This window comes from Neofelis nebulosa, chromosome 10 (genome assembly GCF_028018385.1).
Source record: "Neofelis nebulosa isolate mNeoNeb1 chromosome 10, mNeoNeb1.pri, whole genome shotgun sequence".
Taxonomy (NCBI): Eukaryota; Metazoa; Chordata; class Mammalia; order Carnivora; family Felidae; genus Neofelis; species Neofelis nebulosa.
In genome coordinates this window covers 106,123,993-106,145,797 of record NC_080791.1, presented here as the reverse complement: position 1 = coordinate 106,145,797, position 21,805 = coordinate 106,123,993, and the positions used below count along the sequence as shown (strand labels likewise).

The 21,805-nt window shown below is 45.3% G+C and overlaps 1 protein-coding gene and 2 long non-coding RNA genes across 3 annotated transcripts; 2 read left to right on the top strand and 1 right to left on the bottom strand.

The window, feature by feature from the left end:
• The first annotated feature begins 3 nt into the window (after positions 1-3).
• Positions 4-3,047, top strand: LOC131488004 (uncharacterized). Its single transcript, XR_009250046.1, has 2 exons — positions 4-263; positions 2,003-3,047. It is a non-coding gene; the product is annotated as an uncharacterized LOC131488004 (long non-coding RNA).
• Positions 3,048-3,286: 239 nt separating this feature from the next.
• On the top strand, positions 3,287-9,742 carry LOC131488005 (uncharacterized). Its single transcript, XR_009250047.1, has 2 exons — positions 3,287-3,352; positions 9,624-9,742. It is a non-coding gene; the product is annotated as an uncharacterized LOC131488005 (long non-coding RNA).
• On the bottom strand, positions 7,238-10,571 carry LOC131488003 (mammaglobin-B-like). The gene is made up of 3 exons (XM_058689290.1): positions 10,401-10,571; positions 9,829-10,016; positions 7,238-7,449 (listed from the first exon to the last, which is right to left on the bottom strand). The coding sequence occupies exons 1-3, from the start codon at positions 10,450-10,452 to the stop codon at positions 7,411-7,413; spliced, it is 279 nt and encodes a 92-aa protein (XP_058545273.1). The 5' UTR covers positions 10,453-10,571; the 3' UTR covers positions 7,238-7,410.
• Positions 10,572-21,805: the final 11,234 nt, after the last annotated feature.

Sequence of the window (21,805 nt, the reverse complement as noted above, 5' to 3'; positions counted from 1 at the left end):
CGCCTCGCAACTGTGCCCTCGTCTGGGCTCCCGGCAGGACCCCAGCAGGCTGGCTCCCGGCTCGGGTACCACGCTGGCCCTCCACCCACCTGAGCTTCCTGGTGGGCTTCGGGGAACCTCCTCTAACTCCTTTGGGGCTGGAGGCGGGGTGTTGGTGGCAAAATGCGCGAAGTGAGGTGTCAAGGTTTTGCCACCGAAGATTGAAAAGCAGTGCTGCGCGCGCGGAGATCCTTCCTCTCGGCCCGAGGTGTTTCTCAGGCTTGGTAGTTATTCGCTTCAGTTGAAATCTCTTCTTTTTCATCGTCTTTCTTTTTAACCTTTCGTAAAGAACAGAAAGAAAATAAACTATAATTGGTCCGGTTCCGTGCCAGGGGCGCACTGAAGCGTCTGAAACCCCCAGCGAACTCCCTCGGAGCTTCCAGGAGCCCAGTGCTACATTCCTTGCTTAAACCACCTGTGCCCTTATCTTTTTGCGGTTGTTGACACATTTTCTCCAGCCTGCCCCAGAGAGTTCCTTTAAGGCTCTGACCAATCCCCCCCCACCCCCCCCATTCCTAATACCAGCGTCCTTCCAATAGGAGTTTACATTTTTTAAACTTTATTTAAATTATTTAATTAACACGGGGCTGCTGTTATGCCATTATTTATTATTATTATTATTATTATTATTATTATTATTATTATGTTTATTATGTTTATTATGTTTATCATTCCCTTACCTCCACTTCCCCAGGAAAGAGGAGTGACTAGTTCTGTGTCTTCCATCATTAGAAGTTCCTTAGTGAGGCGTCTGGGTGGCTCAGTCAGTTAAGCCTGCAACTCTTGATTTTGGCTCAGGTCATCATCTCACGGTTGGTGGACAGGCTCGCGTTGAACTCCGTGCTGGCAGTGCTGAGCCTGCTTGGGATTCTCTCTCTCTCCCCTTGTCTCTGACCCTCCCCGGATTGTTCTCTCTCTCTCTCTCAAATAAATAAACTAAAAAAAAAAAAAAAAAAAAAAAAAAAAGATTGAAAAACAGTGTAGAGGAAATGAATGCACAAGGCAGAGCTGTGTCAAAAGCAATTTGCTACTGGGGCGCCTGGGTGGCGCCGTCAGTTAAGCCTCCGACTTCAGCCAGGTCACGATCTTGCAGTCCGTGAGTTCGAGCCCCGCGTCGGGCTCTGGGCTGGTGGCTCGGAGCCTGGAGCCTGTTTCTGATTCTGTGTCTCCCTCTCTCTCTGTCCCTCCCCCGTTCATGCTCTGTCTCTCTCTGTCCCAAAAATAAATAAACGTTGAAAAAAAAATTAAAAAAAAAAAGCAATTTGCTACTATTGAAGATTAGGAATACAAGCTTCCTGGCTTGTATTTTCTGACTGGCTCAGTTGGGAAGCATGCGGCCCTTGATCCTGGGGTCGTGAGTTCGAGGCCCATGTTGGGTGCGGAGCTTACATTAAAAAAAAACAAAAACAAAAAACACAATACAAGCTTTTCTTAAAAATTACAGCAGATTCAGCCACCCCTATGGCAAAGTTACTGTCAAACACTCACATTCTGATTTTATGTTCCTCAGAGGAAGAGAAAGAGGTGACGTCGTCACTGGCTGAAAGGAACTGCACGTGGCTGCGGATAGGTGGGTAGGCAGGCACCAGAGACAAAAGCCCGAGGTAAAGGTTTGGTGTGATGCTCTGATTCCCAGAGCTGAAGAAGGCCAGCCTCTGCTCCAGGGTCCGTTTTAATTCAGAGCTTGCTATAGCCGAGGAATCAGCTACCATTGCTTGTGTTTGGCAGGGACTCAATGACAGGCAGGGAGAAAATGTCAGGTGTGCTCTGACTGGAAGTTATTGGTGGGGGTAAGCTGGAGGCGGGCTGGCCGGAAGTGGGCATCCTATTTGATTGCTTAGGGGAACATGTTTGGCCCTCTCTGGTTGGTCTTAAGTTGGAAGTGGGGACAAAGACCGGGGAAGCTGGTATTTATTGACCAAGTCCTGACCATATTCATTCCCTTTTTTTTTCCTGGTTATAGACCTTGAATCCACAGCCATTGGCATGGACCCATAAACCCAGTCTGGGCAATCATGATACTCCATGATTGTTTGGCAACAGTAATTGGCTCAAGAGGTGACCGTGTGATCCAAGCAGGGCCAAACTATGTAATTTCTCTAGAACTGAAGTTTGGACATTAGAAGAAAGAAGTTTTGTCCACTGCAGCCGCTAAATAGAGAGACTGTCGATTTGGGGCTACTGGTGGTCATCTTTTCCACCACGTGGAGAGTCTGTTTACAGAGTGAAGTTTGTGTAGTAAAGGACTAACCTTACCCAAAGAAAGATGTGGCCTTTGCCCTTTGCTCCTGGGAGAAGCTCTTTAAACCCCTGGCAAGTCCTACCTGACAAGAGTGTGTCTGTGTACCCTGGGGACTTGGGCCTCACCAGGTGGCCTAACAATGTGATGATAAGATGGAAACTGGGACACAGAGAGGGAGAAGACCATGGGAAGGTGGAGGCAGAGATTAGAGTGATGCGTCTGCAAGCCAGAAAACCCAAGGATTGTCAGCAGTGTCCAGCAGCTAGGGAGAGGCAAGGGAGGGTCCCGGCCTAGAGTTTTCAGGGAGAGCCTGGCCCGACCAACATCTCCATCTTGGACTTCTGGCTTCCACAACTGTGAGGCAATATACCTCATTTTTTAAGGTTCCCTGGTGGTTTTATGGAGGCGCTCCTTACAATCACAACAAGAACTGCAGGGTTGGACTAGTTACCACATAAGCTCCAGTTAGAATGTGTCTGTGAACCATCAAGCAAGTGGCCCTGGGCCCAGTGAGTGCCCCAGGCACTCCTAGTCGATAGCGGCACTATCGCTAATAGGCTTTGACCATCACAAAGCAGACTGAAAGGAAAAGACCTCACTGAGGACGTAATGTTTCAGCCCATATCTGAAGGAGGTGAGGGAGAGAGTGTGAAGTGTCTGAAAAACGAGCATTTCTGGTGGAAGCACTTTCTAGAGTCTGGTCAGACAGTTCTCTTAGTTTTTCCATAAACACGTACAGTCTTCAGTTATTTCAGAGAACACATTCCAGAAAATAACACACTTAGGTTCTGTTGACCAACGTGCGGAGCAGCTATCACAAGACCCTGGACAATGCGCGTTCACTTTTTAACCTTCCATTCACTCCTCATCCCCATGCAATCTGGCTTCTGGACATGTGATGTTGCAACGTTTAAGACTGAAGCAACTAAGTAAAACCAGCTGTCTTCTATTGAGCCCGGAATAATTGATATTGATATTGAGCCCGGAATATTGAGCGTCTCCGCATGGAGACGCGGAAAAATCCAAAGATTTTCTCACCGAGAGAGAGACGTCTGAGTAAAGACCAAAGAGGTGAGAGAAACTGAAAAGAGAGTAAAACAGGATTTATTAATTGCTGCACACTGCATATTCGTATGTGTTAAAAATGCAATTAAAAGTAATTCTTTAGGGGCACCTGGGTGGCTCAGGTGGTTAAACATCTGACTCTTGGTTTTGACTCAGGTCATTATCTCACCATTTGTGAGTTTGAGCCCCATGGCGGGCTCCGCACTGACAGCGCGGGGCCTGCTTGGGATTCTTTCTTTGCCTCTCCCTCTGCCCCTCCCCTGCTCACTTGGACTCTCTCTTCTCTCTCTCTCTCTCTCTCTCTCTCTCACAATAAAAAAATAAACTTAAAACAAAAAGTTAGTTTTTTGGGTTGTGTATTTTTGGAAAATACACTGTTCAGAGATAGTGCAAAGTGGCAATCTATTCCATTTAGTTGCAGAGGTCATTTTAGAGTCTCTGATCTTTTTCCTTTACCTCCAAAATGCATATATATCTTCAATTTTTTACTTACTTTTTACGATCTCAGTGGGTTAAAAAATGGTGGTTTATTATTAGTGCAGCTCAGTACAATGCACTTGGCCAGGACGGGGAAGATGCTGTGTGCTCCCACAGCGAACCAAAGAATGGGTGCACTGTCTGTGGAGAATTGAAAAAAAATTTAATGTTTATTTATTTATTTATTTTGAGGGAGAGAGAGACACAGTAAAAGTAGGGAAGGGGCAGAGAGAGGAGAGAGAAATCCCAGGCAGGCTCCAGGCTGTAAGCACAGAGCCTGCTGTGGGGCTACAACTCACGAAATCGTGAGATCATGACCTGAGCTGAGATCAACAGTCAGACGCGTAACCGACTGAGCTACCCAGGTGCCCCTGCGAATTTAAAACTGACTCTGGGGTGCCTAGGTGGCTCAGTTGGTTAAGCGTCTGACTCTTGATCTTGGCTCAAGTCATGATTTCATGGTTTCGTGAGTTCAAGCCCCGCATGGGGCTCTGCACTGACGGTGCGGAGCCTGTGTGGGATTCTCTCTCTCTCCTTCTTTGTCTGCCCCTCTCCCACTTGCATAAGCATGCTCTCTCTAAAAATAAATAAATAAACTTTAAAAATATGACCATGAAATGGAATAAAAGTCAACTGCTTTTAGTGATCACCATGAGGTAGTGTTTCTAGACAATGTCATAGACAACTTACTCCACCTTGCTGGACATTCTAAATAATTGTTACATTGACCTAGAGCAGGGTGCTCCCAGTGGCTTGTCCATGATGCACCATGACCACATCCAGTCATTCAGGAACCCAGACTTCTCCCATTGAGTGGCTCCAGTGTCTCTAAGGGACATGGGGCTTTACTGGATACCTGCATTCAGTGGCAGACATTCTGGAAGTGTCAAGACTATGGGGACATTGAGAAGAGCAGTGGTTCTCAGGGGTTGGGGAGAGGAAGGAATGAACAGGCAGACCTGATGGGTTTAAGGTTAGTGAAATTCTTCTGTACTGTAATGGGGTGGTGCACATCACATACATTTCACAAAAGGCATAGAGTGTACGACACCAAGAATGAACCCGAATATACACCATGGACTTTGGGTGATAAGGATGTGTCCATAGAGGCCCATCAGTTGTAACCAACGTACCATCTGGCGGGGATGTTGATGCTGGGGGAGGCTGTGCATATGCATGAGTAGGAGATCTATGGGAACTCTGTGTGCATTCGGCTCAACTTTGCTGTGAATCTCAAACTCCTCTCAGAAAAAGCTCTATTAAAGACCAAAAAAAGAAGGAAAGTACATTGTTGAGAATACTCTCTTCGACCATAAAAAACAAATAATCTTATTTATTTATTTATTTATTTATTTATTTATTTGAGAGAGACAGAAAATGCAAGTAAGCAAGGGTAGAAAGAGAGAGAATCCCAGGATGGGGCGGGGGGGGGGGGGGTGGGTGGAGAGAGAAGCAGGGCACACCCAAACAGAACTTGAACCCACGGAACGTGAGATGATGACCTGAGCCAAAGTCAGATGCCTAATGACTGAACCACCTAGGCACCCACGAATAATCCCATTTGTCAATGGGCAGAAGATATCCAGATGGCCAACAGATACATGAAAAGATGCTCAACATCGTTCATCATCAGGGAAAGAATGAAGAGTCTGTGCTCATCACAATACGTTTTTGCCTCAGGAATGCAGTTTTTAACTTTGTCCTTGGAAATAACTTCAGAGTTACACAAATGGTGTAATGGTGTAATGCAGGAGGAGAACATCCATATACCTTTACCCTTAAGCACATTCGTCGATGTACTACTGGATTTATTTTTCTATACAATCTCCTTTTTTCTTCTTCCTGTTCTAGTTCTAGATTTAGTACTATCTTTTCCAACGATTAATCATCGGGCATCCTTCCTCTTCCCGTTCTGCTGCCCGAGTCCTTCAATCATCTTCATTATCAATTCTGGCATGAAATTTGCTCTGTTCCCTGGGTAGACTCATTCATGAAATGGGCCAGGGTCCTTCTGGACAGAAGCAAATTTCTGCATATCTATGTGTCCATCTCCAGTTCCTATGGCCAAATGTCTTCCTTTTCCTCTCCTCTTATGGTCCAAAACAGAAAGAGAGGGTGGACTGAGGTTCCCAGTATTGAGAGGCAGAGAGAGGGGTGGGCTTTCTTCCCCACTGAGGACACACCCAAAGCACTGAGAACTGAGTATGGCCCATGAGTTCTTAATAAATGTGTGTGTGTGTGTGTGTGTGTGTGTGTGTGTGTGTGTGTGTAATAGGGGGGATCTTTTAAGATGTGGAAATGGGCAAGGGTCCATTAGCCTGGGCCTAATGGAATCACTGACCCTGAGGTTTGTGGGGGGGAAGGTAGATGGCAGGGATCCATTATGACTTTTGTGGGTCTTAGGTCCTTTTGGCCAGTTTCCATAAAAACCGTATTAAATACCGTACCTTACAACTGCGCTGGTATAAAGAGGAGTATGCTCCACTCTGGTTCATGGGTCTATATTCATTATGATGACAGTCACTTTTGGTTAATTGTTTTAAAGGAATTCTAACATTTTTTTGGGGGGGGGGGCTGGGCGGCTCAGTCAGTTAAGTGTCTGACTCTTGATTTCAGCTCAGGTCATGATCTCAGGGTTGGTGGGATCCAGCCTGACATCAGGCTTTGTGCTGACAGCTCCAAACCTGCTTGGGCTTCTCTCTCTCTCTCCCTTTCTCTGCCCTTCTCCTGCTTGTGCTCTCTCTCTCTTCAAATAAATAAATAAACATTACAAGAAAAATAAATTCTATGGGGCGCCTGGGTGGCTCAGTCAGTCAGGCATCTGACGTCAGCTGAGGTCATGATCTCATGGTTCATGGGTTGGAGCCCCCGGTCAGGCTCTGTGCTGACAGCTGGGAGCCTGGGGCCTGCTTCAGATTCTTTGTCTCCCTCTCTCTCTGCCCCTCCCCTGCTCATGCCCTCTCTCTCTGTCTCCCAAAAATTAAAATTAAAAAAATAAAATAAATAAAATAAAATCAAGCCAGGATTCACCCCTGCTTTGGATAAGTCACATCTCTCCCTGGCTCTACTCCTGACCCCACTCACTTGGGTCAGGTGCAGAGGGCTGAGAGCGGGGCCTAGCCGTACCAGTGGATCAGGGGTACTGCATGCAGCCCAATCAGCAGAGCCTAGGTCTTGAGGACTTCAGAGATAGTCCCAGGGAAAATGGGGGCCACGAGGGTGGAAGAGCACATTTCCAGAGAGAGGACCCCTGTTGTGCTACATGTGGGAAGGAACAGAGCGTTTTTCAGATTCCTCAGTCCTTCACCCATGTGCTCTCCAAGGAACGGTTCCATATGAGCGTGTGTGTGGGTGTGAGCTCAGGCATGGGAGGCTCTCCACAGCCTCCATTTTGATCACATCACATGAAAAGAATTTTCCATTTGCAGATGCTTTATTGAAATGAAAATGTATTTGAGGTTTCAACAATTGTCTTGCAGTTTATAGATGAAAAGAGAAAGAAGGAAGAAAAGTCGTGGTTTACATTCGCCGGCTGTCAGTTGCTGACCATTCTCTGTAGTCCTCGGGGTCTCCGGTCTTGGGGAAAGTTAAGAAAGGGCACACCACACACTGGAATATATTATTTTCTGGAAAACAAACACAGAGACGTCACTCCAATGTTCAGCTCCCTGTTCCAAAGTCAAGAGTTGAAAAACGCACATTTCTTCTTGGCTTCTAGGATTTGTCCACACACATCTGGTATCCAAGAACGATTGTGCTGGAGTCAAGATCAGAATGATCTCGTCTCTCATGGTAACGATCAGGAGACTTTACTGATCCCAAACAGGTGCTGGTGTTTCCAGATCTCTTCCCCATCAGGGATCCCTATGCTTATCAGGGTGCATTTATTTCAACAAAGAATCGTTAAGTCTCAGCCCAAATACAAGGAAATGGGTAGTTTTTGAGTTCTGGCGTGGCCTTACGTGTTAGAAATACCGAAAACGGTCTGACACCGAGACCTTTACCTTTGACACTTACAAAACATTGGAGATGTGCACTCCAAGTGATCGGTCTAATTGACATTTTTAAAGAAAACATTCCAGGGGCACCTGGGTGGCTCAGTCAGTTAAGCCTCCGACTTCGGCTCAGGTCATGATCTCACGGTTCGGTTCGTGGTTTCGAGCCCCATGGGCTCTGAGCTGCCGTCTCGGAGCTTGGAACCTGCTTCAGATTCTGTGTGTGTCTCTCTCTCTGTGCCCCCCCTCCCCTGCTCACACTCTGTCCCTGTCTCTCTCTCTCTCCAAAGCGAATAAACTTCAAAACAAACAACAACAAAAAACCCCATCCCATTATCCTTGATTGAAGGGAATTTCACTTTTTAAAGTGGTTAGTTATGCTAAATACACATAAGATAAAATTGACCATTTTCATCATTGTAAGTATACAGTTCTGCAGCGTTAAGTCTATGTATGTTGTGGTGCAACCAATGTCCAGAACGTTTTCGGCTTGCTATTGTTGAACTCTATACCCACTGAACAACCCCCATTTTCCATACCAGCCAACCCCTAGAAGCCACCATTCTACCCTCTGTTTCTAGGAGACTGGCTACTCTAGAAAACTGATATAAATGAACTCATGCAACATATTTGTCTTTTTTTTGCTGGCTTATTTCCTTTGTTATAAGGTCCTCAAGGTTCATCCATGTTGGCTCTTCTGAGTGATAAACACTTTTATCTTTAGCTTTGGCAGTATTTCTAAATTGTCTACCCTGGAATGTTTCCATAGGAGTATCAAGATAGGGAATACATTATGGGGAACGAAACACTGCTTGTTGTTTTCAACAATTCCATCCCCCAAGGCAGATTCATACCCATGATCTGTCCTTGTCATCTATGGGGTCCTTAATTAATAGTCAAGGAATCCCATCATTTATACTGACAAATTTTGATTGCTTGAAAGCACGCTTTAAATTCTTTTAGTAAGAGGTACAGAATCTTCTTCATAATGGATTCTTCTGAACTCTATTAAAACATTCTCATGAACATTTTATTATTTGTTCCTACGAAGAAGGGGATCATTGTTGCCGGTCACTTCTACAAGTAAGGGACTTCTTGAGAATCAGATGTGTTTTACCTTGATAGAAAATGAGTGTGGAGGTGCCCGGCTGGCTCGGTGGGGAGAGCCTGTGGCTCTTGATCTCAGTGTTGTGAGTTCGAGCCCACGTTGGGTGGAGCGTGTACTTAACAAAAAGCAAGAAAAAAAATTTCAAAATAAAGGCAAAAAATGAGGGGTGCCTGCGTGGCTCAGTCGGTTAAGCATCCGACTTTGACTCAGGTCATGATCTCGTGGTTCATGAGTTCGAGCCCCACGTTGGGCTCTGTGCTGACAGCTCAGAGCCTGGAGCCTGCTTTGGATTCTGTGTGTGTCTCTCTCTCTGATCCTTCCCCCACTCGCACTCTGTCTCTCTGTCTCTTTCTCAAAAATAAATAAAGAATAAAAAAAAAAAAAAGAAAAATATTGTGGCTCCTGGGTGGCTCAGTTGGCAGGTCATGATCTCCCAGTTCCTGAGATTGAGGCACATCTGTCTCTGCACTGATAGGGCAGAGCCTGCTTAGGATTCTCTCTCTCTCCCTGTGTCCGCTCCTCCTCTATGCGTGCTCTCTCCCCCTGCCCCCTAAAGTAAATAAATAAACTTAAAAAAAGAAAAAAAGAGAAAGTTTGTGTGTGGATGTGTGAGTGTGTACTAGGATACTGAAGGGTAGTTCAGCCTTTATGTGAATATTGTCCCTCATTTGCCTTTTTCATTTATCATTCACTAAAGATTCCAAGAAGCGCAGAGGCAAATCGGCACTGGGACCTTGGCTGGCTTTCTTGATGTCAAGAGTACTCACATGCAGCCACAGTTACATTCACTGAAATAAAATAGAGCACGTTGAACACCTGCTTTGGCATCATTAGTGACAAACGTAGAGCCTACTAGTCCCTGCCCCGTGGTTTGAAAGCACATCAGAAGAAACTGTAATTACCATCATCTGTGCATAGTTGTGCAGAGTTTCGTTTGACTGGTTGAGAAAACACTGCTTCATATCAGCCAAGGCCTCTTTTTTGTCAGTAGTCTGAGCAAAATCCTGAAGAAAATTTTGGTATTCACTAACGCTCACTTCAGGACTGATTGTTTTGTTAACCACTTCCTCTAGAAATGGGCATCCAGAACCTGAAAGAAAACACATAAAAGCGATCTCAGTTCCGTAGCCCTGAAGCCCCTTTTTGGGAGCACCTAGGATGTTGGTCATCCAATCTGCGTCCCAGTAGACTCACACTTTCAGAAAGATGATGGTGAATGGTCTTGAGTTCTCAGTTCTCAGAGAGTAAACTCAGGACCTAGGGTTTCCTTAAGCCTGAAAATATCTGTGCTCCCTTTCCACCCCTGCACTACCTCCACAGCCCAGAGAAGCCAAACACTACATAACCATGAAGAACAAAGACACTGAAGAAATGAGGTGGAGCCTGTTGGCCTGAATTTGGGGAACAGGAGGTCTTCCAGAGGGCCCTGACACCACCTTTCGCCCCGAACCTGTCCTTGCTGCACAGAACTCACCAGCAAAGCAGTAAAGGGGAAGGGCAATCAGCACAAGGACTCTCAGCAGCATGGTTGAGGGCAGCTGGCGTTAGCCGGTCAGTCCGACGTGGCAGGGAAGAAAGAACTCACTTGGGAGCTGAGCACCTAGAACTCCTCCTTTTATTCTCCCGGCCATCACCTTAAGCCCTCCCCGAAGTGAGGGACTGAGTCACACAGTAAACGTGGCACTGGGCCAGGAAATGACAGCAAGAATCAGCCCAGCCAGCCTGTGCCCTGTTTGTAGAAACCAAGGAGACAGCTTGTTGGACTCAAAACTATTTTGGAACTGCCATAATGATAACACGGCTTTAGATGAAATCAATGCAAAAGTGCCTGCTAGCTAATGAAACGACGACAGAGTGCGCCTGTGTGGTCATCCTTGTTGTTTTATTACTGTCGTGGTCTTTATTAGTCTCCTTCCACTTGTCCTCCTTCTTCAACAGATGGAAAGCTTCATATCCTGTGTTCCTGTGGGCTCACCACGCAGCTGGGCTCGGTGCAATACCAGACAGCTCCTCGGGAGGGCAGACTTCCCGTGTCCATAGACACTTTTGACAAGGGCCTGGACGTTTAGCAAATCCTAACAATGTCTAACTTTCTCTAAAGGCTGTTTGTACAAAGACTATCTCAATTCATTAACTAAATTTCATAAATTCATTCCATTCTGAATCTATGAATAATCTTTCTTTTAGTTGTTTTGGTTCAAAGGATGAAGAAAGCAAAGCACCTGATCGCTCAGCAGAGGCAGTGCTGAATGGAGGAATGGTGGTAAGGACTGGGCTCAAGCAGATGTGGATTTATTGTATTTTTTCAGTGTTTATTTTTGAGAAAGGGAGAGAGGGATTGAGAGAGAGAGAGAGAGAGCGAGTGAGCTCGCATGAGCGGGAGGAGGGGCAGGGGGAGAGGGGGCAGAGGAACCGAGCAGGCTCTGAGCTGACAGCAGCCAGCCCAACATGACACGGGGCTCAAACTCACAAACCGTGACACCATGACCTGAGCTGAAGTTGGACGCCCAACTGACTGAGCCACCCAGGCGCCCCAAGATGTGGATTTAAATCTTGGATGCAGGACCTAGTCATGAAGTGTCTTAGGGCAAGTTAAATTGCCGGTTATTTCAAGCTTCTTTTGCCTCATTTCTAAAATGCACATAAATCAGACCACACCTGGTTTTGCAAGGATAACAGACACTCTGTAAAGAACTTACTGCGGGGCTTAGAACAAGGTAATCATGCATAAATGGGAGGTACCATCCATCCATCCATCCACCCACGCAAGCATCCATCCATCCAAACATCCATTGTTTTGTATGGAAACCAATTTGACAATAAATTTTTATATATTAAAAAAAACAACAATAAAAAACCCCCAAAACATCCATTGTTCAAAGGTAACCATGAGCTTCCCCCATGAGTGGATTCTGTGCTGCATGCCCCAGATTCAGCTGTCAGACCAGGACCTTGCTCCTGTGGAGCTTACCTCTTACAAGGGAGGCAACAAAAAGCCCCTAACTGGGGCGCCTGGATGGCTTAGTCGGTCAAGTGCCTGACTTAGGCTGAGGGCACGATCTCACAGTTCATGGGTTTGAGCCCTGCGTCAGGCTCAAAAGACGTTCACAAAACCATAAATAAAAAGCCCATAACTGAATGAGTGACTTCAGAAAGTGATTTGTAGGGAACAACAAAACAGCCATGAGGGGCAGCATCCTGTACAGAGGGCCAGGCCAGCTATAGCTAGATGAGTGGACAATGATTATCAAGGGGAAGATCTTGGGATGGGTGTTGTAGGCAGAGAGCACAGCAGGTACAGAGGTTCTCTCTAGAGCAGTTGGTACTGGGCAAGAGAATGACAGCGAGGGTGGTGTGCCTCTTGGTGTCAAGAGAGAGATAGGACAGCCTCATAGTCTAGAAAAGCCATATCAGTTTATGTGGAGATGATATGAAGGTGAAAGGAACAAGAGAAACTAGGTTGGCTCAAGTAAAAAAAAAAAAAAAAGAAAAGAAAGAAAGAGAAGAAACTGATGAGTGAGCCAGACAGATGAGTTGATTATTTGTGAATGCCGTGTTTGCTGTTTAGATGATCTGGGACTCGTTTCTTCCCATCGTTCAGCCTGAACATAAGTTGCCAAGAAAAATACTCCTTTAGGCACAGGCTAGCAATAGGGAAGAAGGTTATGTTCTTCTGTGTGTACTTTCTCGCCCAGTTGACCATTGCTGCCAATCTCCATTCCAAACGACAATGTTCAAATGAAGGACTTTACTGATGAAATGGGAGACATTTTGGTTAGGACAAAATGGGGACTCTCCCTGGTGCCCCAGTTGTTAGGGACTTGCCCTGTTACCTGCTGGGATGCCGGTCTCTTCAGAGGTTTCATACCCAGCTCAGCGAGGCTACAATCCCACCTCGCGTGCTTGGTGCCCACAAGAAAGAGGTGTATTTTTTTGTTTTACCTCGATGTTTCCTCCACAGCAGATGATGATCATTCTTAGGTGAATCAAATAACAATAACTCAGCCCACAAAGGACTCATTTGCGAGCCAGTGGTTACAAGGAGAAATAGAAGAACCCACAATGCTTGGGTAGGCAGCCTGACTTTTTTTCTCTTCCCCGAAGGAGCTTTCACTCAAGTCCCCAAGTGAAGTTCAGAAATTAGCCTTCAGCTTCGGTGTTTGGGTGACACTTACTGATCACCTATTATGACAAACCATGGTATGTGGGTGAATTTGCACAGGTACCTATTTCACTGTGGATACCTTGTGTTGTGGGAGAGAGAGAGAAAGTATGTGGCACGACACAATTATGTTTGGCCTGTCCTTGGGCTCATGCAAGACCTGAGATGTACTCACACCAAGTTGATCATTTGAGGCTTTGCCATCCTTAATAAAAGTGACAACAGTCTGTGAGAGCCATTTTATCCCCAGTGATTCCTGCATTGGCACCAAAGCCTAGGAAGGAGTTATTTTGACATTTAGATGGTCTTTAGGCATTTTTAAATTGTAGGTTTCTGATACTGATCCACTTGACAGTATTTAGGGACATGATAACCCATATGTTTTTGCCCATTGATTCTGTAACACTGGTTCTGCCCCTCCCCTCCAAGGCTGCTGGGACATTAACCTCCGGCATGTTTTTTGAAAGTGAAGCTCTTCTTCAGTAAGATCATGCCAAAGTCTAAGACTTGGATGGGAAGGTACTTCCATGGGCCAGAAACTTTCAGAAAGGTGCTGGCCTTGGAGCCATCTGGATGGCAGTGCAAGGTGGGTTGTTCACATTACCTGGGCCTTTCCAGGTACACCTCTCGCCTTGGGCCAATCCTGGTCTGGAGATTTCCCAGCTGTGTCTCTTTGTACAATGGGAACATCCTGGGGTTGTCATATGTCCTCAGAACGGGTTTGGGCACAGAGCTGGTGCCATGTACCTGTCAGCCGCCAGTGATTAATTTCATAAAAAGGTGAAAGGCCTTATGCTAACCTTTGGATGTCTAGGACCATTGGAGACCCCTGGAAACTTCCTTCAACTTCACATTCTCTGAAAGATCTGGAGAAGATCATGTTCAGAGCGCAGGCAAAATCCTACGTTTGAGCCTAGAGCACGGTATTTTGATCCATGCTTACTGGATACTGTCCTGACTTCCTGGAAGAGTTTCATTGAGACATAACTTTCACGTAGTCTCTGTCAAACATATTCTACATCCGGTTGGTTTATTAATCTTCTCAAGGCCCAAGGCAATGAACAATTACCCATTTTTAAAATTCAAGAAAACATAAGAGTAAAAAAAAATTTTTTTTTTTAAAAAGTGGGGGCAGGCGCCTGGGTGGCTCAGTGGGTTAAGTGTCTGAGTTCGGCTCAGGTCACGATTTTGAGTTTCGTGAGTTTAAGCTTCTCATCGGGCTCTTTGCTGACAGCTCAGAGCTTGGATCCCACTTTGGATTCTGTGTCTCCCTCTCTCTCTCCGTTCCTCCCTCACTTGCACTCTGTCTCGCTGTCTCTCTCTCAAAAATAGATAAAGAATAAAAAAAATTAAGAAAACATGAATAGCAAACCATGGTGAACACTCACTGGATGCAAGGCCCTGGTGCAAACCTCCTTTAATCGGATGACAACACAATGCGTCGGGTGCTGATGAAATTTGTTGGCCAAATGGGGATGCTTTGGAGTGTGAAAGAGGTCACAAAATGGATGGAGTGCCAGGACAACAGCATAAACCAGGATTCTCCTGAGGAAACTGAGATGTGTGGTCACCCTCCATTGGTGGCAATCTCTTCTCCGGTTTCGCGGGTATAATCGGAAACCAGTCCCTGTATGCAGAGGGCAGGGAGAGACAGAAGAAAAGGTGGCCACTCCAGGTTTAATGAACAAAGGAACCGACACAGGAGGGCACCTGGGTGGCTCAGTTGGTTAAGCGTCTAATTTCAACTCAGGTCATGATCTCACAGTTTGTGAGTTCAAGCCCCACGTTGGGTTCTCTGCGGGTTCTCTGCTGTCAGCACAGAGCCTGCTTTGGCTCCTCTGTGCCCCCCACTCTGTCAGCCCCTCCCCCACTGGTGCTCTCTCTCCCCCTGTCTCTATCTCAAAATAAATAAATAAACTGAACATGAGGGGCACCTGGCTAGCTCAGTCGGTGAAGCGTCCGACTTCGGCTCAGGTCTTCTGCGGCTCAGGGCATAATCTCATGGTTCGTGAGTTTGAGCCCCACGTGGGACTCTGTGCTGACAGCTGGGAGCCTGGAGTCTGCTTCAGGTTCTGTGTCTCCCTCTCTCTCTGCCCCACTCCCGCTTGTGCTCTGTGTCTGAAAAATGAATAAATGTTAAAATAAATTAGAAAAACTAAAGTAAAGACAAAAAAGATGGGTAGATCTCCACACCTATGTTCCAGAGTCAGAAACTTTGTACAGAGGCAGTAAGTGGGTTCAGTCACACTGAACACAGTTCAGATGGTCTCAACATGACATCATAGTGTCTCAAGGCATTGTCGTTGGAGCAGCTTCTGGGGTGGAATAGGGCTAAGTGGAACCCACATTCCAAGAACAGGGCAGGTGGGTGAGGAGCCCCCAGTTTCCAGGGTCCAGCTCATGGGTCAACTGGAGGTCACATCCTGTCCCCCAACCCCTCCCCATGAGGAGTGCGTGTCATTTCTCCTTATATGTAGATAATGGGACAAGAGAGGTCACGTAACTTGACCAATGGCACACCGCTTATGGTTGGCAGAGCTCCTTAGGGAAGGAGCCTGGTGTTTCTGACTGAGAGATAGCTCCTGACACGACCTCCTTGGTTTGACCCTTGTGGACATCCACTTTAGGGCTCCAATGGATTCTGGTGATCTTGACTCACACTACTGCCCTATGTGAACTCCAGGTTGAATTCTGTGTGCACCGCCCCCCTCCGCCATCCACCCAGTTTTCTGCTGAAGGCCTTTGCTCCCTGTGGACTCCCCTCCCCACTGTCCTTGCCTCAGTCCTACAGGGTTGAAACTCCTCATTCACTCCTGATGCCACATCCAAGACAGCCCACCCACTTCTGCCCTTCCCTGGGCCCTGAATCTCTAGGGATCTCCCTTGTCGATGCCCCTTGGCACTCTGGGAGCAGCTCTCCCCTGACATCTTCAGAATCCCGATCCCATGGTCCCTCCTCTCTGTTAGGCTCCCCGAGGGCACTGCCTGTGCATTGCTGGCCATTGTGTGATGGCAGCGATAGAGTGGTGCTTAATTAATTTTTGTGTAACTGCTTTTCAGGGCAGATGTTGAATTTATACAAAGATTCTACTGATGATATTACATGTTTTATCATTAGGTCTATTTCGAGAGAGAAGCACGTTTACATTTGACTCTTTAGTAAAGTCAGGGATCAAACCCAACACTAAAACCAGTCATCCACCTGTCATTCTGGTGCTAACTCCACTTTCTTTGTGTTCCTGAATGAAGACTCCTTTCTCCTCTCTCCTTTTTTAAGCTATTTTTCAATTGATTTGTTTAAAAAAATTTTTTTACGTTTTATTTATTTTTGAGACAGGGAGAGACAGAGCATGAATGGGGGAGGGTCAGAGAGAGAGGGAGACACAGAATCTGAAACAGGCTCCAGGCTCTGAGCTGTCAGCAGAGAGCCCGACGCGGGGCTCGAACTCACGGACAGTGAGATCGTGACCTAGGCTGAAGTCGGACGCTTAACCGACTGAGCCACCCAGGCGCCCCTAATTGATTTGTTTTAAATTTACATTCAATTTAGTGATCATATACTGCAACAATGATTTCAGGAGCAGATTCCTTAATGCCCCTTACCCATTTAGCCCATGCCCCCTCCCACAACCCCTCCAGTAACCCTCTGTTTGTTCTCCCTATTTAAGAGTCTCTTATGTTTTGTCCCCCTCCCTGTTTTTGTATTATTTTTGCTTCCCTTCCCTTATATTCATCTGTTTTGTATATTAAGTCCTCATATGAGTGAAGGCATGTGATATTTGTCTTTCTCTGAATGACTAGTTTTGCTTAGCATAACACCCTCTAGATCCATTCACATAGTTGCAAATGGCAAGATTTAATTCTCTTTGATTGCCGAGCAAAATCCATTGAGTTTATATATATAAACAAAGGAACTGACACAGGAGGGCACCTGGGTGGCTCAGTTGGTTAAGCGTCTAATTTCAACTCAGGTCATGATCTCACAGTTTGTGAGTTCAAGCCCCACGTTGGGTTCTCTGCGGGTTCTCTGCTGTCAGCACAGAGCCCGCTTTGGCTCCTCTGTGCCCCCCACTCTGTCAGCCCCTCCCCCACTGGTGCACAATATATATATCTTCTTTGTATATATACACACACAATATATATATCTTCTTTGTATATATATACACACAATATAGATCTTCTTTATCCATTCATCCATCGATGGACATTTGGGCTCTTTCCATACTTTGGCTATTGTCAATAGTGCTGCTGTGAACATTGGGGTGCATGTGTCCCTTTGAAACAATATACCTGTATCCCTTGGATAAATACCTAGTAGTGCAATTGCTGGGTCGTAGGGTGGTTCTGTTTTTAACTTTTTGAGGGACCTCCATACTGACTTCCAAAGTGGCGGCACCAGCTTGCATTCCCACCAACAATACAAAAGATATCCTCTTTCTCCGCATCCTCGCCAATATCTGTTGTTGCCTGAGTTGTTAATGTTAGCCATTCTGACATGGGTGACGTGGTACCTCACTGTGGTTTTGATTTGTATTTCCCTGATGATGAATGCTGCTGTGCAGTTTTTCACGTGTCGGCCATCTGGATGTCTCCTTTGGAGAAATGTCTATTCATGTCTTTTGCCCATTTGTTCACTGGATGATTTGTTTTTGGGGTGTTGAGTTTGAGAAGTTCTTTATAGATTTTGGATACTAACCCTTTATCTGTTATGTTGTTTGCAAATATCTTCTCCCATTCCGTCGGTTGCCTTTTAGTTTTGCTGATCGTTTCCTTCGCCGTGCAGAAGCTTTTTATTTTGATGAAATCCCAATAGTTCATTTTTGCTTGTTTCCCTTGCTTCCGGAGACGTCTTGAGTAAGAAGTTGCTGCGGCCAAGGTCAAAGAGGTTGGCTTGCTTTCCCCTCGAGGATTTTGACGGCTTCAGCCTTAAATATAGGTCTTTCATCCATTTTGGGTTTATTTTTGTGTCTGGTGTAAGAAAGTGGTCCAGGTTTATTTTTCTGCATGTCGCTGTCCGGCTTTCCCAGCACCACTTGCTGAAGAGACTGTCTTTATTCCTTTGGATATTCTTTCCTGCTGAGTCAAAGATTAGTTGGCCATACGTTTGTGGGTCCATTACTGGGTTTTCCATTCTGTTCCATTGATCTGAGGGTCTGTTTTTGTGCCAGTACCAGACTGTCTTGATGAGTACAGCTTTGTAATACAGCTTGAAGTCTGGGATTGTGATGCCTCCTGCCTTGGTTAAAGTTTCAAGATCGCTTTGGCTATTCGGGGTCTTTTCTGGTGCCATACAAATTTGACGATTGCTTGTTTTAGCTCTGTGAAGAGTGCTGGTGGTACTTTGATAGATATTGCATTGAATATGTAGATTGCTTTGGGTAGCATTGACATTTTAGCAATATTTGTCCTTCCTCTCCAAGAGTATGGAATATTTTTCCATTTTTTGTGTCTTCTTCATTTTCTTTCATAAGGTTTCTATAGTTTTCAGTGTATAGATTTTTCACCTTGGTTAGATTTATTGGTAGGTATTTTATGATTTTTGGTGCAATTATAAACGGGACCGATTCCTTGATTTCTCTTTCTGTTGCTTCATTGTTGTGTATAGGAATGCAACCGATTTCTGTGCATTGATTTGTATCCTGAAACTTTGCTGAAATCATGGATCAGTTCTAACAGTTGTTTTGGTGGAATCTTTTGGGTTTTCAATATAGAGTATCATGTCATCTGCACAGTGTGAAAGTTGGACCACTTGTCCTGGATGAGGACTTTGATGTCACAATAGGGAGAGGGATGTGGAGTGAAGGAGGAAGTGTGAGCCCCTGCCCTCCATGGACTGGGCCACCTCAGTCTCCCTGTTCCTTAGAAGTAACCATTACCTTGATCCAACTGAACTTTGATCCAACGTAACCCGGATCTATCTCACGACTTGAGGCTACACACCGGATTTGGAAGCCACGCCAGGATCAGGTGTTGCCTGCAGTTAATTCTCCTTGGCTCATTCACCAAAACCCTGAACTTTACACAACCTGACATTTCCAACGTTTTTTTTTTTTTTTTTTTTTTTTTTTTTTTTTATTTTATTTTTGGGACAGAGAGAGACAGAGCATGAACGGGGGAGGGGCAGAGAGAGAGGGAGACACAGAATCGGAAACAGGCTCCAGGCTCCGAGCCATCAGCCCAGAGCCTGACGCGGGGCTCGAACTCACGGACCGCGAGATCGTGACCTGGCTGAAGTCGGACGCTTAACCGACTGCGCCACCCAGGCGCCCCACAACCTGACATTTCCAATAGACATGTGGTTAGCCATTTACTCCCGACACACGTGGGACAGTTCATACAGCTCATTAGATATCTACACCATTATCTTCTAGATTGACTTAGTAATTTTCCCTCCACTATGTGCCAAGATTTTCTTGCCAACCATAAGCAAGCACAACTGTGAACCTCTGGTTCTCAGGGGGCATGAAAGAGGGACATGGGAGAACTGATATAAAGCTTTTCCACTGGGAAGACAGGGATTTTCAACTGAAGCTGACTGACTCCCTCCTTCCACCCAAACCTGTGGACATTTGTCAATGTCGGGAGATGTCTTGGGTGTCCCCACAGGGTGAGGGGGATGCCACTGGCATCAAGTGGTAGAGACTAGCCGATGCTCAGGTGGTCTACTCAAAACAAGAAGTTTTCAGCCTCAGTTGACAATAAGGCCTTGATTCAGAAATCTAGTGCTAGAGAAATATCTAAAAACAGTTGTCTTTGTAGTGAAAGATCAGTAGTGCTAGGTAGCGTCGCGTTAGGTGGACAGTGAGCAGAGCCCCAGTGCAGACAGGTGCCAGTGGGAGCGTCAGCATCTGTGTTGTTTGGTGAGCAGAGCTCAGTCTCATGTCATGTCCAGGGCTTTGCCCAAGTTTGTTCTTGGTCACGGAGGACCTTGGCTTCATTCTGTCATCCACATCCTCGTTTTCCTTCAAAATCCAACTCAGTCATCAACCTCCTCCTATAGTCTGCCTTCAGGGAGAATGCGTAGCTCATAAGGGTCTAGTTCTTTGGTGAATGTCTACAGGCCTTTGATTTCTATGATAGAATCTCCCTCCCAGGAATATACTTGATATCTTTTTTTCACTCCTCTTTTGTCTTGTCTTTTGACCTGATCATGAGTTCCTTAAGGAAATCCATTAATTCTTTCCATAAAAGACACAAGTTGCTCCTAAGTTTGGTACAGTGTACATTCCAAGTTGACCTGAGATAATTTGCCACGTCACAACCTATTTCTTGCCAAATTTCCACCTGACCATTTCTTTGGCCCCTCTTTTTCTAGCCTGTCCTTTCTTTTCATGTCTAACAACGTCCTGTGTTTTTCAAAATTTGCATTTTAAAATAGGGATAAGGAAGCACTGTTCAAAAAGGAGAACAGTGAGAAACGGCTTCCACTGAGAAGCACTGGAGCCATGTCTCTCCGTATCCACACCATGTAGCCTCATCCTCAGCTACCACTTCTTTCACTGTGTCTCCTGGTTTTGACGTGTTCGCAATTTTGTTAACTGTTCTCTATTGATTCATTCATTAAAACCTGTGTTATAGCCTGTGTTGACTGGATCCCATGCCTTATCTTTCCTCATCTACTCTTTTTTGGTAAAGCATATCCTCCCATGCCTTTTGAGAAAAAGCTCAATGGAGATAAAACTTTTGAAGATTTGCACTTCGGAAATCTCCATTCATCTTCATGCTTAAATGACATTTGGCTGCACAGAGAACTCCATTCATATACAATGAAAGGTTTAAGCCTGTGAATTTTTACTATTACTCCTGTGTCTTCCAGTCTCTTGTTGAATGGATTTTTATTCCCCATCCTTGGATATGACCTAGTATTTCCTTCAGAAAGAAATACCTTTCTTTGAGTGATGTCCAAAAAAAAAAAAAAAAAATCACAGAAATGTGTTTTGATGTGAGGAGTGAGTGAGATACTCAATTTCATATTTTTCATTTATAGGAAATTTTCTTGTAGTCTTTCTTTGATTTTCTTCCCACCATGATCTGTGTCATTCTGGAAACCTGATAGCTGGGTCTCATGGACTTATGCTTTCACATGCTTTTCTTTTCTCCAACATTTGTGTTCTCTATTTGTTTCCGTAATACCTACATTATTTTTGTTCCAAGATTCTGCTTTGTCCTTCAACTCGTTATTTTTTTCCAGCGGTCATATTTTTAATTTTTCCAGAGCTCTTTGTTTTACTCTGAATGTTTTTTTAAGCCATAAAGAGATGAAGAGATCTTGGTAATCTGGGTTTTCTGAAGATCCATGAAAGAATCCATGGGAGAAAGAGCTGCCTGGCCCAGAAACTATGGACTAATTGCAAAAGAGTGTGAGTCAGTTAAGAACTTTCTTGTCTTCTTGTCTCTCCTCATTTTAGGCCCCAGCTCTGTCAGAAACTATGGTTAGCTGCTGGGGGGCAGAGAAAGTAGTAGTAAAGGAGAGAGAAAAAGGAGAAATCTCAATTTTGGAACCATAGGAGGTTTTGATTATTATACAGGCCTGAAAACGCTAATTGCAGAAGAGAGACATTAAACTTCATATCCTGCAAAATGGAGAACCTTCGAACGTTTGCTCGAAGCAAGCAATGGCAAAAGCAGAGCTTTGTGCTCAGAGTGTTGACCTTGTCATAGAGAGGAAGATGGATGTAGGGAGAAGCCTAGGAGGAGGGGGTCCCTGGGCAGAGAGT

Bases quoted from the DNA above. Each gene is read 5' to 3' on its own strand.
- LOC131488003 (XM_058689290.1), bottom strand. From the start codon at position 10,452: ATGCTGCTGAGAGTCCTTGTGCTGATTGCCCTTCCCCTTTACTGCTTT. The intron at 10,017-10,400 runs GTGAGTTCTGTG...GTTTTCTTTCAG, and splicing joins TCCCCTTTACTGCTTTGCTG to GTTCTGGATGCCCATTTCTA. The intron at 7,450-9,828 runs GTAATTACAGTT...TTTGTTTTCCAG, and splicing joins ACAACTATGCACAGATGATG to AAAATAATATATTCCAGTGT.